The 16,697-nt window shown below is 46.8% G+C and overlaps 1 protein-coding gene across 3 annotated transcripts in view; it reads right to left on the bottom strand.

The window, feature by feature from the left end:
• The window catches only part of LOC148012641 (AP-1 complex subunit gamma-2-like), a 235,857-nt gene extending 222,088 nt beyond the window's left edge, over positions 1–13,769 (bottom strand). For all 3 annotated transcript variants that reach the window (XM_087668808.1, XM_087668809.1, XM_087668810.1), the window contains exon 1: positions 13,560–13,769. In XM_087668808.1, the coding sequence (XP_087524934.1) occupies positions 13,560–13,576 (17 nt within the window). In that variant the 5' untranslated portion in view covers positions 13,577–13,769. The remainder of the gene's footprint in view (positions 1–13,559) is intronic.
• Positions 13,770–16,697: the final 2,928 nt, after the last annotated feature.

The following is a 16,697-nucleotide window of genomic DNA, read 5'->3' as shown; positions in this document are numbered from 1 at the left end:
GAGCACTTGACGGTGGCTCGGGAGATATGGCTGGAGCTTGATCAGATGTACAATCGAATGACCCTAATGAAGAGGGTTTCTTTGGAGGTACAGATGCGGACCTTGTCCGTAAATAAGTCTTCTTCGCTAAGGGAGCACATTAACAAGCTAAGGCAGCTACAGATGCAGGTTCAGAATGTGGGGAAGCCGATTTCCTCCGAAGACATGGTGATCACACTATTGTCCCAGTTGCCGCCACGATTCGGTACATTTTACTCTGCCCTTATTGCTTCTGGGCGAGAGTCTACTCTTCGGTGGGAAGAGTTGGTTCCTATGGTCTTGGACCAAGAGGAACAGTTAAAGGGACAGAATGCTTCCAAGTCGGAGACGCTGACAGATCAAGCCTCTCAGAAGAAGGGGAAGGACCAAAAGAAGAAGAAGAGGGATAACAAGTCCAAAAAGGACAAGGAGAAGGACAAGGACAAAGACTCCACATGCCATTTTTGTGGAAAGACTGGCCATTGGAAGAAAGATTGCCCTGACAAAGACACGAAGGACACCAAGAAGAAGGACACCAAGGATTCTGGAGCGGTGGCTGCACCCTCATCAGCTGCATTTCTTCATCTAGCTGTCATTGAGGACGCTTCACCTAATGCTTCTGATGCTGCGATGACGGCTCCCCAGGCTCGAGAGTGGATCGTTGATAGTGGTGCCTCACGGCACATGACTCCTTCATCAGATGGTGTTGCCCAGCTGCGACCCTCGCGTGGGCAGATTCTCATTGGAGACAGCTCTTCAGTTTCTGTTGCAGGTCAGGGTAAGATGCAGCTTATTCCGGATGGACGAGGTGGTACCCATACCTCAGAGGTTTTGCATGTACCAGGATTAGGGTACCATCTCCTTTCAGTTCATAAGATTTGCTCCCTTGGTCTCTTGGTGGAGTTTGACAGTACTACGATGCGAGTCCTTGATCGTGGATTGAGGAAGGTTCTCTCATCCGGATATGAGGAGAACGGCATTTACAAACTAAAGTCTTCCACCGCCCTCTCTACTCTTCTTCTTACCTCTCAGTCACAGTCAGAGTTATGGCATGCTCGGTTTGGTCACCTGAACTATGACTATCTTCGGAGGGCGTCACGTGGACAGCTTGTTCGAGGGTTGCCGGATATAGTGGTGAGCCAGCAGCCATGTGTCTCCTGCATTCGGGGGAAGCAGCATAGGGATGCCATTCCCCACACAGCTTCGCGGCGGTCTACTTCACCGATGGAGCTAGTATCTATGGATCTATGTGGCCCTATGAAGAATGAGTCCCTGCGAGGGAGCTCATACTTCATGCTGATCGTGGATGACTATAGCAGAATGACATGGGCCTACTTTTTGGCACTAAAGTCAGAAGCTTTCTCGCACTTCAAGGATTGGCTTCTCTTTGAGGAGAACCGATCAGGCCGGAAGTTGAAGACCTTGCGATCCGACAAGGGAGGTGAAATTGTGTCTAATGAGTTTGCTCGGTTTTGTGCAGATAGAGGAATTCACCAGGAGTTTGCCAATACCAATACTCCTCAAGAAAATGGTATTCTTGAACGGAAGAACCGCAGTGTGATCGAGATGGCGCGCACCATGATGGAGCACCGACAGATCCCTCAGGTTCTGTGGGCCGAGGCTGTGGCTACTGTAGTCCACATCCTTAATCGATCCCCTACTTCGGCCGTGGAAGGGATGACCCCATTTGAGGCTTATTTTGGGACGAAGCCAGATGTTTCTTACTTTCGGGTCTTTGGGTGTGATGCCTATGTTCACATTCCCAAGGCTCACCGTGATAAATTTGAAGCGGCTTCTCGAAAACAGGTCTTTGTTGGCTACAGCTCCCAGTCCCAAGGCTACCGACTATATGATCCCGTCAAGCGGGATGTGTACACTAGCCGTGATGTGCGGTTTGTGGAGGTTCCGGCTACTTCGACGGGTGAGGAGCATCCCGTTCTTGGAGATCCAGGGGAGAGTTGGGCTCCTTCTACAGTTCCACTGGAGCCCGTGCCTTTTGATTATGATTCTGTTTCTGACACAGAGTCTACTGTTCCACCGGTCACCTCTGAGGAGTTACCGCCGGTGGATATTCCGGAGTCTTCTGCTGATGGAGAAAGACGAGGGGAGGTTCGGCCTCCTCCTCGCTGGGCCCGTGACACACTCCCTGATTCAGGGATCGAGGGGGTTCCTGAGGAGTGGGGACCGCAGGATGGTCCGCGGCGGTCACGGAGGCACCAGGCACATTCTACGGAGCTTGTTTGCTCCAACTATTGTTTGCTTTCCCATGTTATGCAGGATCGAGAGCCCACCTCCGTGAAGGAGGCTTTACAATCCGCACCATGGAAGAAAGCTATGGAAGCTGAGTTGGAGGCTATTGAGAGGAATGTCACTTGGTCACTCGTGCCACGCCCCCCGAAGAAGAAGGTGATTGGAGTCAAGTGGGTCTTCAAGACCAAATACCTCAGTGATGGTACTTTGGATAAGCACAAGGCTCGCCTTGTTGCTAAAGGTTTTGCACAACGCCCAGGGATTGACTGTCATGACACTTTTGCCCCCACAGCTCGTATGGCGACCATTAGAGCTGTTCTTGCTTTGGCTGGCCATAGGAGATGGCCTGTTTATCAGTTGGATGTGAAGTCGGCCTTCCTGAATGGTGATTTGAAGGAGGAGATCTATGTTGAGCAGCCTCCTGGCTTTGGTTCTTCAGATGGGAAAGTCTACAGGTTGAAGAAGGCCTTGTATGGCCTCAAGCAGGCCCCGCGTGCATGGAACGAGAAGATTGATTCGTTCCTCCAGTCTCAGTTGGGATATCGGCGGTCCAAGGCCGATCCGCAGCTATATGTACACACTTCCGAGGATGGTTGTGTGCTGTTTGTCTTATATGTTGATGATTTGATTGTCACAGGTGATGCTGCACAGCAGGTCCAAGAGACGAAGTCAGCTTTATATCGGACGTTCGAGATGACGGATTTGGGTCTACTCCATTTCTTTTTGGGCCATGAGATTTATCAGTCTCAGAGGGGGATCTTTATCTCTCAACAGAGATATATACAGGAGCTCTTGGTGTCTTTTGAGATGGAAGATAGTCGGGCCCTATCTACTCCTATGGATCCGAATTGGAAGGCCACTTCCCATCCAGCTTCTCCTTTGGCGGATGCGTCCCGCTATCGACAGTTGGTTGGGTCCTTGATTTGGCTTCTCAACACGAGGGTTGATCTATGTTTTGCTGTTGGGCTCTTGGCAGGGTTCATGAGTGAACCTAAGACGGTGCATTGGCAGGCTGCTCAGAGGATACTTCGGTATCTGAGGGGGACGTCTGATTTAGGGATTCATTACCCCGCAGGGACAGATGGGTCAGATCTTGTACTTGTAGGTTGGAGCGACTCGGACTGGGCCGGTGACGTGGACCACAGGCGGTCTACTACAGGTTACTGTTTTACTTTGGGTGCAGGTGTTATTTCATGGAGTAGCAAGAAGCAGCCCACGGTAGCCCTTTCGTCTACTGAGGCAGAGTATCAGGCCGCGTCTTCCACCACATGCGAGGTTGTGTGGCTTCGGAGATTATTGGAGGAGCTTGGGTGCCCCCAGACTCGTCCTACATTGCTGCGATGTGACAATGAGAGTTGCATTGCCTTGGCACGGAACCTTGTTTTTCATGCCCGGACGAAGCACATTGAGATCCAGTACCATTTCATCCGAGAAAAGCTTCTGGATGAGACCATCACTGTGGAGTATTGCAAGACGGAGGACAATCTTGCGGATTTGTTTACAAAGGCACTTCCTCAGGCTTTACTTCAGAGACATTCCAGATCCCTCAGGCTTCTGCCCTGTCCAGGCTCTGAGAGGGGGTGTTAGAGATCATAGCCTGATCAGGGGATCAGGGGCAGCAAGGCAGGTTTGGTGGCAGTCTGCACAGTCGGACTGTGCAGTCGGACTGCCACGTGGCAGTCCGACTGCCTGCAGCCCAGTCGGCTGCATTTAATGCAGCCGACCTGTTCTGGTTGCGCCCTATTTTTGGCACCCTCTTTTTGCCCCGGTTGTCGGCTATTTATACCCGACGTTCCCAGCAGTCTACACACACTTCTCTGACGCAGATTACAGACCGGTGACGCGCAGATTCTGTCTCTATTCACAGATTTCAAACAGCAGACAGTGCAGACTGCAACGGACTTCGAGGTGGACAGCAGGTTGCATCGTCGAGGTGGAGACACGCAGTCCAGCGCACTGCGCCCGTGTATATATCTGCATATCTTTGTATTCAGCATTATACAGCAGATCTTCATCGTCCACTGTCTCTTTCTCTCCCTTCTCTCTCTGCGTTCTCTCTCTCTCGGTCCTACGCTTCCGCACCGCTGCACTCTGACAGGCGCAGCCCGCTGTCCTCAAGAAAATAACGGGCTATGATGGTCCACGGGTGATGATCCACACACATGGCACGAAAAAGAGACCAACGAAGAGCCAGCATATGAGTTTCTGCATCCAAAATAGCTCCACCACCCATGCGTTTAGGGGTACATGTATGTGACCATGAAATCCACGAAATGCCCGCTTGCAGTGAATCCTTCTTCCATAGCATGAAACGAATGGGATGAGTGAGAGCCTTCAAAGTAGTAGGCGTCCACGGCAGCAATGGCAGGAAATACGTTAGCATTGGTAGCATAATTGTCTGAGCCAGTTTGAGGCGGACATGGAATGGCCACGCTTGCGACTTCCAATACATAAACTTCGCCGCCAGTTTTTGTGAAATCCACTCCAGTAGGTCCTTTGGCCGTACATCCACCCCCAATGGGTATCCAAGATGCCTGACAATGGAGCCACGGGAAACCACCTCGCCCTGCCAGCCTAATGACTGTAAATCAGGCTCCGTGCAACTGAGAATGGCTGACTTAAAGGCATTGATGCGAAGACCAGAGGCCTGACCAAAGAGCGTCCAAACATCTAATGCCTTTCGAATGTTGTCCCTGTCCGCCCGCAAAATCATAAAGGTGTCATCAGCCAAAGATTGGCTAATGAAGTGCTGCCCCAAAGAAAGAGACAATCCTGCCAGCTGAGCAGAAGTCGCCATTGAGGATAACATTGAAAGGACCGGGTGAGTTGCCAGGGCAAAGAAGAGAGGACTCAAAGGGCAACCCTGTCTCACCGAGCGTGCAAGGACAAATGGCTCTGTAACCCCACCATTGAGCATAACTCTTGAAGAAGCCGCAGCACTAATGGTGTAGATCAATCGGGACATCCGAGTACCAAAGCCCATAGCAGACATGAGATCTGCAATGAAAGACCAGTCCACATAGTCAAACGCCTTTTCCAAGTCCAAATGAATCAATACCACTTCCTGACTGGAGTGCCACGCATAGTCAATAGCCATTTGCACATTTAAGATATTATGCAGAATGTTGCGGCCCTTAATGAAACTATATTGGAGAGGATGCACAATAGCTGGAAGGTGCTTGTGAAGCCGATTCGCCAGCACTTTGGAGAAGATTTTATACATCGAGCCCATCAAAGAAATTGATCTCCAGTGTTCAGCATTGACGGCGAAGGGACCTTTGGAATCAGTTTGATAAGGCCTTCTTTCCATGAGGAAGGCATGACCCCTGTTTCCCAAACCTGCTGAAACATGACCGCCAATGGCTTCACCAACTGCGTGGCCGAGTTCTCAAAGAATTCATTAGTGAGACCATCCCAACCAGGACTTTTATCCTTAGGCAGGTGCAACAAAACATCCATAACCTCCTCCTCGCAAATATCTGCCTCCAAAGTGGCTTGCATATCAAGTGGAACCTGCTGGCGGACCAAATGATAGAAGACCGAGCGCGCATGCGTAACCTAGCTAGAAGGCGAGGGAGAAGAACCCAGAAGTTCCATAAAATAATTTCTGCACATATTGACAATGGTCTGCGGATCAGTGACCATGCGACCTTCCGAATCCTGGAGTCTAGTCAGATTTTCGCGAGCCGGAGAAGCATGCAGGGCGCGAAAGAACTTATGAGACTGGCAGGCACTATCTTGCAATGTGTCAGTCAAGTTATGCAGCTTGGCCTGCTGATAAGATTTCAACTGAAACACTTGAATAAGATGGGCCAATCGCCTCTCCAGTGACAGCAGAAAATCATCATCCGGGGAATCCACGAGCAAGGAACGGACCAAAGCCAGTAAGTCCTCTGCTGCATGTCGACGTCGCCGACAAAGAGAGGCATGATGAATCCCATACTGCCGAGCAACCCGCTGCACATTAGAGAGCAGCCCTGCAAATGAAGCCAAGCCCTCAGAGGCGAAGTCCAATAAGAACCTCTCAATCAATTGCTGCATATAGCCCTGATAAATTGGATGCTTCAAATAAGAGGAGTTGAAACGTAAAGGGAGCCTATCCAACAACTGCATAAAAGGTGCAATAGGTTGTGCCCGCATCTCAAGCTGGAGGGGGAAATGGTCCGACAACGCATATTGCTGCAAGACCTTCATTTCCAACATCTCGTGAAGAAAATCATCCCCTTGCATGATATACATTCGGTCCAACCGCGACCAAGTAGTTGCATATTGTGCGGAATGAAAAGTAAACCCTGAAAAAGAAGGGTGAAGCCACGACCAAAGATCTTGCTTAAGTACGCGCAAAGCAAAGGAATTCCACACCCGGCTTTCCGGCGTATCCATTACTGAATGCCCTGAAGTGGACTGAGAAGAGTCAACACACATATTGAAATCTCCCATCAAAAACCCCCTTCGGCCAAGTGACATGGAGGCCTGCAAAGTCGACCAAAGATCCCGTCGGGATGCGGGATCATTCGGAGCATAGAGGCCCAGCAACCATAAAATCTCTCCTTCAAATAAGACTTCGATTACCAGAAAGCGGCCCTGCACGTCATTTTTAACAAGAACAGGCTGGAATTTCTCATGGACAATCATCAGCACGCCCGAATAGTGCGTAGCATGTGTCCCTGCATAAAACAGACGGAATCCATGACAATCCACAACTTTTCCTGCTTCACCGTGACTTTTGTGCTCAACTGTACACAATACATCCCACTAGTTCTCATGCAAGACAGTCCACATGGCATGTTGCTTATGGCGAGAGCAAATGCCTCGCACATTCCACGTGGCTATCTTCATATATCTTCAAAAAAAGGAAGTCAGGAACGAGGCGCCTGTTGCCTCGATTTCACCTTTTCCGCAAGAGCATCCAGGACACCCTCATCCAGAAAATCAGCCAATACTGCAAACGAATTCTGGCGACCTGCTTTAGAAGTAGAAGGAAAATCCACTGCCTTGGGAGTGGGGCGGGGATAACGCCGATCCCAGGGTGTAATCACATTACCTTTTGTATCAAACGCCAGCTTAGCAGGTGGGCCCTTGGGACCGTCTGTATAGACTTTCCTTGTAGACTGATTAGGGGGGGCAGACGGGGCCATAGTACGCGCAGCCTGCTGTGAAGTGAACATTTCTTTCCTGCGCATATACGTGCGCACGGAATCCTGTGAAGCATTAGGCCCAGGATCCGCCAGCCCTGCATCCAACTTTTTACCTTTTTTTTGACGTGTCTCAATCCAATCAGTGCTACGGGAATCCAAACCCAGGACCTGTTGTTTGCCTTTATCCACGACATTAGGTGGCTGAAGGGCCTCTTGTGCCGGGGCATCAAGCACCATGTCATCCTTAGGCAGCACAACCTGCGCATCCTCGGAAGACGGTTGCCTTTCAAGGCATTCGGCCATGAAATGCCCCAATTTACCACATGAAAAGCAGTGCCCTGCAAAGTTGCCCCATTTCAAGCGAAAATGCAAAGGATGCATGCCAGAACAATTGAGGCGAAGCCACGCAGGCCTTTTCCTGGCCGTGTCCCATAACATGCATAAACGGTTTCGATTCATAGCCCTGAGGCTTGGGGGAACCAGCATTGTTCCCACCACTGCCATCGCATCCTTCAACAATGGCCAATAGACCGCCGGACAATTTTCCACTTCCACCCACACCGGGCATTCTCGTTGAAGCAGACGCTGGAAGTCGCCCATAGGGCGCCATGGTACAACATGGACCAAGCGGCGATCAAAGAATAATGGCAACTTGGACAGGAGCTCAGCTCGATGTGTTTCCGATTTCAACAGCACCTCATAAAAGCCGCGAGGTCCAAGGAAGATCTCCTCAACACACTCCCCTTGCAATAAATGGTGCATCCACTGGCGAATATGTGAAAGCACTGGGATCCTGCCAGTGAAGAAAAGTATAACAGCACGGTCATAAAACACCGAGAAGGACCGCAAGACTGATTTCGGGTCCACCGTGGCTTCCAGCACATCATCAGTTCCTGCGTCAGAAAAAGTTTCATTATTATGCTGGACATAATCGCCAAGCAGAGTATTGGCAAAGTCCAGCAAATGCTCCCAGTCAATCTCTTGCGAATCCACAGGATCAGAGGCAACCTGCGCATAGGAACGTTCCTGAGGACCCATTGGCTCATCAGAAGTATGCTTGGAGCGTTTGCCCGCAGGCGGCAGTTCAGAACCCGGAGGCATCTCCTCCGTACACAGCACCATATCCTCCGGCTCCTCTGTATCGGAATCGGGGCCAAGGGCTGCCACTGTCCGGTCTAGAAAATCCATATCCAGGCCAGCCATACTGCTGTCTTCTCTCTGAAGAAGTCGTCAGGCAGCAGTCGTCAGATGGGTCTCCAGGCGGCGCGCAGGTCGAGGCGATCCTCTCTCTCTCGCTCTCGGCTGCCTTAGCTCTGCACGCGGACGTAAAGCAGGGGACCACAGGCGAACAGGCGTGCACTCGTTCAGGCGTCTCTCTCTCTCTCTCTCTCTCTCTCTCTCTCTCTCTCTCTCTCTCTCTCTCTCTCTCTCTCTCTCTCTCTCTCTCTCTCTCTCTCTCTCTGTGTGTGTGTGTGTGTGTGTGTGTGTGTGTGTGTGTACAGGAGTACACAGGTCAGGTTGCACAGGGCAGGACAGGGCGGCGCGCAGAGCAGGGCAGAGCGACACGCAGGGCAGGGCAGCGCGCAGGGGGCAACGAGGGGAAGCAGACACAGACGAAGGAAGGTAGCAGACGCAGACGACGGACGACTAGCGCAGGTCTGACCAAGGGCTGACGAGGACGGGCGACGGGCGACGGGCGCAGTACTGGTGGCGACGGGCGTAGGTCTGGTGACGACAGGCGCAGGTTTGACGACGGGCCATCTCTCTCTCTCTCTCTCTCTCTCTCTCTCTCTCTCTCTCTCTCTCTCTCTCTCTCTCTCTCTCTCTCTCTCTCTCTCTCTCTCTCTCTCTCTCTCTCTCTCTCGTCCTCCTCCAAGTCTCTCTCGCAAGTCACACTTTTAAGTGTACTAGCGTAGAGCTTGAGTGAATCCACATTTATCTATACATTTAAAGAATGAAGAACTCAGATTAAACAAATGAAAATTCTTTAAATATATTTCATAATCTATGAATAAAGTTATAAACTAAAAAGTATAAAAATTAGATATATGATACCTATCTTGCCATAGACATCTCATGCATATATGATACCTGTCTTGCCATAGAGCTTGAGAGAGTAGGAAGGATGGAGAGCTTGAAAGGAGTAGGAGGGGTGGAGAACTTAAAAGGATGAATGAGACAGTGGGGGAGGGAAGATTTTATAGAAAGGGAGAGTGCTTTGGAGTTTAGGGTTGGCCCTTGGGGAAGAGAGAGAGAGAGAAAGAGAGAGAGAGAGAGAGAGAGAGAATCTTTAATCTTTTCTCTTGAGTCTTTGTGAGAGAGAAAGAAAGAAAAGAAAGGTAAGAAATAAAAGAAACGTAAGAAAGAAAAAAGAAAAGAAAGGTAAGAATGAAAAGAAAAACAGGCCTGGGCCTTGGCCTCCTGAAAACGGTCAAAAAAGTGACCGTTTACAACTTTACTGGCCGCAAGGCCCAGACATAACGGTCACTAGTGACAGGGCGCAATCAGACAGGCCGCAGGGAACGGACGGTGGACTGGACGGGTGACGGCGGACGGGTGACGCAGCGCAATCGGACGGCTCGCAAGAAACGACCGAATGGGTCCGGACGGGACGCAGAGGACGGGACAGGACGGGTTGGATGAGTTGACCCGTCCGTCGGACGTGGACAACCTTGATTGTGATAGATTTATATGGAGCATCACGTAGTGGATGAGACTATAGCAATCTAGCGTCTTCTTCCTATCATACTTGGATGTGTGATTCACTAAACAAGCCTCAATGAAGTTATGTGCATCTCTCCTTGTAATGTTCGCCAATTAAAAAGAACATTTGATTGTACTTCAAGTAGCTATCATTCCTCTATATCCTGCATAAGGAGGTTCATGGCTTTCTTTAAGCACTTTTTGTCAAATAGGAAGAGTGACACAAAGGCGATTACTCATGAGAAAATAAATCATCTTTGATGAAATAATTTAAATGAAAACCTTCTTGCTGTAAATTTGCCAGAACCACTGCAAAATTACCATATGGAAATGCCACACATAAGCTCTTTTGAATAGCATAAAAAAGCTTTGAGTTATATTTCACACTTGTATACAGCACGTGTTCAAGTTGTACTCATTCTATATATAGCATAGAAACATTCTTTTTATCATGTACAAGGTAGTTTAGTGGTTTGCTTTTTCTTGTTGTACTTGAGTGACTTACAATTTTTCTCTACAGACTTTTTTTGGACTTTCATATGGATCTTTTTCTCTAGAGACTTCTTGGATCTTGTAGTCTAGGTGGACCCGACCTCGATCAATCTATAACCATCTCCTGACCCATTTTTGAGGTAAGTCTAAGCCAAAGATTTTTTGGGAGGCCCGAACCAAGATCTATTGGACCGATATGTCTAGAGATATTCTCCTTCACCATAGTCTTAAGATATTCATGTAGATCTTTGCCTCCTCTCTTCAATTATAACAAAGAGGGGTGCAAACCATTGACCAATCAATCTTTGAGTTAATAAAAGTGTACTCTCTTTATGTACTGTTGTGTACTTCTCTTTCTCTCCCTGCTCCACTACATTGTGTACAAGCATACACTCTAATCTCCACTTCAGCTCCCATCCCACTTTAACTCCTATCTCCAAACTTCTCCCTCTCTCCTCTTCCATCCAAACTTTCTATCCTCAGTCTCTCTGTCTTTAGACTTCTCTTTCTCTCTTCTCTTCTCTCTGCCTCCGAACTTCCTCTCTTAGGTCATGTCTATCTCTAGACTTTTCTCTCTTCTTCCCTGTAAACTTCCTATCTCCAAACTCCTCTCTCTTCTTCTCTCTTAACCTTCTATCTTCGGTTTAGACTTTTCTCTCTATCACTCCCTTTTTCTCTCCAAGCATCTCTGTCCACTATTCTCTCCCCTCTTCCCTCCAAATGTCTTGGCCTCCTCAGTCTTCTCTCTCCTCTTTTCTCTAGACTTTATCCCTCTAATCCTCTTAGCATAAGCATTTTTTTAGTTCATTTTGCAGGTCCATAACACCATTCGATCAACTTAACATTCCCCTCAAAGCAACATTAAGGTATTCAAAGGCATTTACATTGACTGCAAAGCAAGCATACTGCTCAAAGGAACCCCCGCACCCCATATGTACATCGACTACCCCTACAATTTGGCAATCACGGCGAGACTAGGCTCGACAAGTTGCTAATCATTGGAAGTTTCCAGAATGTATGTCCACAACTTGCTCCAACAAATCATTCAAGATAACTCTCATTTTCACTCTTGAAACTCCTCTTCAATTTTTTAATAGGCATCAAGTCCAGAAACAATAACTCCAATAGTCCTACATAAAGATGAGAAATACATAAGAGCCCTTATGATCAGCCTTGCGTGATCAAGAAATCAGCAAAATTCACACTCATTACACTGTATATAACTCTGCTTTAGCTCCAAAATATGGAGGGAGATGGTAGGCACCAACATAAAAACCCGAATGCTTACTCCAAAGTATGCATCCCGTAAAGCATCAAAATTGAACCTTTAAGTACCTCAGATCTTTGTTGCAACTGCATATTGCCTCATATATTTGTCGCATTATGGAAAAGATAAGAATACATTATCCTTTTCTTTGTCACAACTGCATATTGCCTCATATCTGTAATTTATTATCTACCCCCATGCCAAAACACAAGCAAGTCTAAAATGACTAGCATGGGTACGGGAGCTGGCAGCAGCTAGGGGGCAAGAGTTGGCGCCCTTGAGCATCTTCACAGGCACTGGGTAGAATAAATATTAAGCCTGAGAGAAGGAGTTGGTGCCCCTAAGCCTCTTCACAAGGCACTAGATAGAATAAATATTAAGTTGCCCCCCTTTAAGAGGCTAGTCATTGAAGATCCTAAAAACCATGATACATCGATTCCATAATTTATTTCATAGTAGAGCGGTAGATAGGGAGAATGTCTTTCTCATACTCTTCCCCTATGCTCTAGAGGATGCCGTGGACAAGTAGTGCAGCCAATTTCCAAAGAACTATTTTGCGACTTGGGTATCCCTCAAGGGTCAGCAGTTGGAATTTGAGGAATTTTCAAAGATTTTAAGAAGCCAACCAATCCCCTATTAAATCAAGGGACAAGAAGGCTTGCTAGTTATTCTTGACAACAAGAGGCATTGGAAATTAAAGGAGATTGGAGCCAAATCTAGTGCACTCCATCCAAATGCAATAGAAGTTAAAGAAATACTAAGGAGCACCAGATTTTGGGGCCAATTAGGAGTCTATTATCCAATATTAAGTGACAACATTTGTATTTTAATCTATGTGAATTTATTGCTTACTAAGATTAGTGTAAAATTAGGCCATTATCACCTTTTTAGAGAAGGCAAGCTGGTTTCATTAAACCTTCACTACCAAGGGTATTCTACCCATGAAAAAATCAAACCATCCTCGGTTCCTCAAAGCAGTGAGAGCATCACTCCATGGCAGCTGAGAGGGGGTTCTCCCCAAAGCGGCAACATAGTTTCTCCATCCATTGGTTTATATGTTTATCAATGTCTTGCCATTGATGCTCTTGATATTTGATCTCCTCCTCAATCAATGCCATATGGCTTATCTAACTGGCCTAGCTCGGTCCTTTCGTTTCATGTCCAATAACTAACATGGTTTCTCATTTCCCATTCTTGGAAAATGCCAAATGGTCCAAACGGCAAGTCCAATAACTAGCATGATCCTCCCATTTGTCAAAAAGTATCAGCATCAGTCACTAGAGGATACACCCAATAGCTGACATGATCTCTCATTAGTCATTCCTAGAAATTGGTCCTAGAGTCTCAAGTCCAATAACTGGCATAATCTCTCAGCTTTCATTTTAGCCGCATCCAGCTGATCCATAGGTAATCCAGTATCATCTCAGCGCATCAAAATGCACTCTTGTATTATTTTCCCAACCTATTCAATCTTGATAATCACAGACTAATATGTCTTGGTTTAAGGCGTGGGCGATGACCCTATCCAAGTGCCTGTATGGATCAGAACATCCAGTGGTTCCTAAGAAACTGTCCGAACAGATATTGCAGCCAATAAAGCAAGGTGTCAACAAAACAATGAGTAATCCACGACCGATTCAATGCTGATGATGACTAAGATTGATCCAAAACTGGGAGAGGTTCAGCAGGACCTTAATTTGATTGTCATGATCTTTGGCCGCAGATGTTAAGAGAATCTGGATATACAGCCAGACCGCAGATGTTCCTAGTGCAGACGGCAAACCCTTACTTGCTAAAATCATAAAGCTCTTCAAATGGCGTCACAATCCGTTCCTTTTCCGCATTATGAACCGATTGCCAGGATTGTGATGGGTCTAAATTCTGATGCGTTCTGCGGTGTTTTCATCCTATAATGGGGTCTTCCGATCATTTGGGAATATTTTTCGCTCTAAATGATGATTCTAACCGAGGAGAACCTCCGTTAGAGCCGCATCACGCCTAGGTTCAAAGTCGTGGTATACACACAACCCTCTGCCCAAGTTCAATATCAACTAGCTTATCTTTCTAGCAAGTTCTTGATATGGGCATATACATGAGGCACAATCACCCATACCAAAATTACCACGCTATAATTTTATGGAAGCAACCTCACACATATACAGCACTACTGTGTGTGATGCATTGAGAGAGCTAGACATACAAGCCTCTTTGGATGAGTTTACAAGACAACTGACCGAGATAATGCATACTTCAATAGCCTATGCTTATCCACACACTACACTGTCAAATAAGCCTCCATGAGGTAATGCCCCACAGGATGGTTGGTATGATGCTGAGTGCAGAGAGACATGAGCATGTTTTCAACAAGAGGTGGCACTTGGCATGTATACACACAAGCATACTAGGACACTCTTTAGACGATTGGTATGCAAAAAGAAGTGGGAATACCTAAGCAAACTAGAAACAGAAATGTATGCCATGTTCTTGGGACATGATAATAAGAGAGCATGGAAAAGGATGCATAAGAGCCATCTACTTATACAAATTACTAAACTAGATGATTAGCATGAATATGCTTGCACACTTTATGATATTCCTGGTCAAGAGCCTATGCCACTCCACTCAACCTCCAGACCAACAATTTTTAAATTTTTCACAAAAAAAAAGTGAGGAATGCCATATGGAAACAAAAAAATGGGAAAGCCCAAGATCATGATGGTTTAGTAGTAGCAGAACACTTCATGCATGCTTGTGATATCTTGGCACTGGCACTAGCTCACATCTTTAATAGGGCAGCCTGTAGGGGATTTCCAATTGGTTGGTCAAACCATACTATTGTGCCGCTCTTTAAGAGTGGAAACCAGGCGCTGCTTAGTAACTATCGAACCATCATGATTGGACACATGCTGGCCAAAATATATGGCTCTATTGTGGAACAAGCATTGAGTGAATGGGCCAAGATGCATGGCCTAAGATCAAGAGGCTAGGTTAGCTTTAAGATGGGATATACAACTCTAATCCATATCTTTACACTGAGAGCGATCGTCGAAGAAGGCAAGGCATTCAAGAAAAAGTTCTACTGTTGTTTTGTGGCCTTTGACATAGTGCCACGTGCTAGACTCATGAGAAAAATGCAAGACATTGACGTGCCCATAGAGATATAGTGGATAAGGTTGCCACTTTCACTGACACCATTTAGGTTGTACATAGATAAAATTTCAAAATATGTGGATAGAACTAGTGAGGTTGGAGCCAACCTAGCTGGAGTGATGTTACTTTATGGTACTGTACAGTATCATAAATGAGTGGCATAGGCTCTTGACCAAGAACATCATATTTAGTCCCTCGGGCAAGCCTATGCTTGCACACTTTATGATATTGTACTTATATTTGACTCGCCCGAGGGACTAAATAAACACTTGGGGCTTTTTGTAGAGATAGAGACCTTAAGGTGAACCTTAGGAAAACTAAAGTTATGGTATTTAGCACTTTAGCTACTTGGTTGATGAGAGCTAAGCACCGGTTTACTTTCAATGGAGAGCCAGGGAGATGGTCAGGCAATATGTTTATTTGGGGTCACATTGAAGGGACCATAATTCTCTTGGAGAGAGACATCAGAGGCTCATTTGGAAAAAGCATATGCAGCCTTAGGTGCATTGGAGAGGCAATGTGGTTACATACAATTTCATGAACCACACACCAAACTATGGCTTTTTGACACCGTGGTTACACTCACACTCCTATATGGGGTAGCTATTTGGGGGTTCGAGTCTCTTCCACAAGAGGAGACAACCTTTGGGAGACCAGGATGATAGGACGAGAGAAGGAATACTATGATGTGTGGGAACATATGGAAAGACCACTGGTCATGATGATCTTATGTATGATACGAGTGAAGAGCTCGACCCCACATGAGATTATCTAAGCTAAGTTGGGAGCATCACCCATGGCGGTTGAGGCCTTGGTCTAGCCAGTGACTTTCATACATAGACTATGGGAGCTCTCCTAAGAAAGATACCCACGGCTAGCCCTAGCCTCTTCTATATAACTGGCAACAAATGATAGACATTATTGGTATGCTCAGATGAGTACATGGATGAACTTACATGGGCTATAGATTGACAGACTACCCTCCTTTGACTATAGCCTGAATTGCCTTACACTTGACCTAAGCTGATCAGAGTTGAACCATGCGATCAAAGTAGACATATTGAGGTTAAATACAGAGAAGATTTGGATCCAACCCCCCTCCCCTTGTGGCATGAGGATGGCACACTACCAAACCCACTTCCTTAAGGTATTTGAGGATGGTTTCACCACCCAACCCAGTTACATGGATACACATCTGCCTCATGGATTGCACACAATTATTGGTTAGACTTGCACCTCATCCCACTACTTGAGGATTGAGACATGCAGATGGGAGGGCATATGGACAGAGAAACACATATGCCCACTATGCGACAAAGAGCAAGAGATAGAGGAACGCTACATCTACCGATGCACTGTATATTATGATATACAACGTAGATACCACTATCTATTTCAAGAGGGTTTTTGACCCTTGAGATGAATCATGTAGTTTGAGAGTCAGAGATGCTTGGGTTTCTTCCTCTTGGAGCTCCAAAGGCACAGAGTAGCTATTCTACAAAGTAGGAGACCGCCATAGCTTTTGGCTCACATAGATAGAGAGTAATCACTTACTTTTTCATTGCTACATGATTGAGTATGGCACATATCACTACTACTGCCACACAACCTACAAGAGTACATCATCATTGGGCCTCATCTTCAGTAGTGTCCATTTGGATAGAGCAATGACAATCATT

Source organism: Lygodium microphyllum, chromosome 27, assembly GCF_053477565.2.
Source record: "Lygodium microphyllum isolate KBCC chromosome 27, Lygodium_microphyllum_v1.1.10, whole genome shotgun sequence".
Taxonomy (NCBI): domain Eukaryota; kingdom Viridiplantae; phylum Streptophyta; class Polypodiopsida; order Schizaeales; family Lygodiaceae; genus Lygodium; species Lygodium microphyllum.
This window is presented reverse-complemented; position numbering and strand designations above follow the sequence as displayed.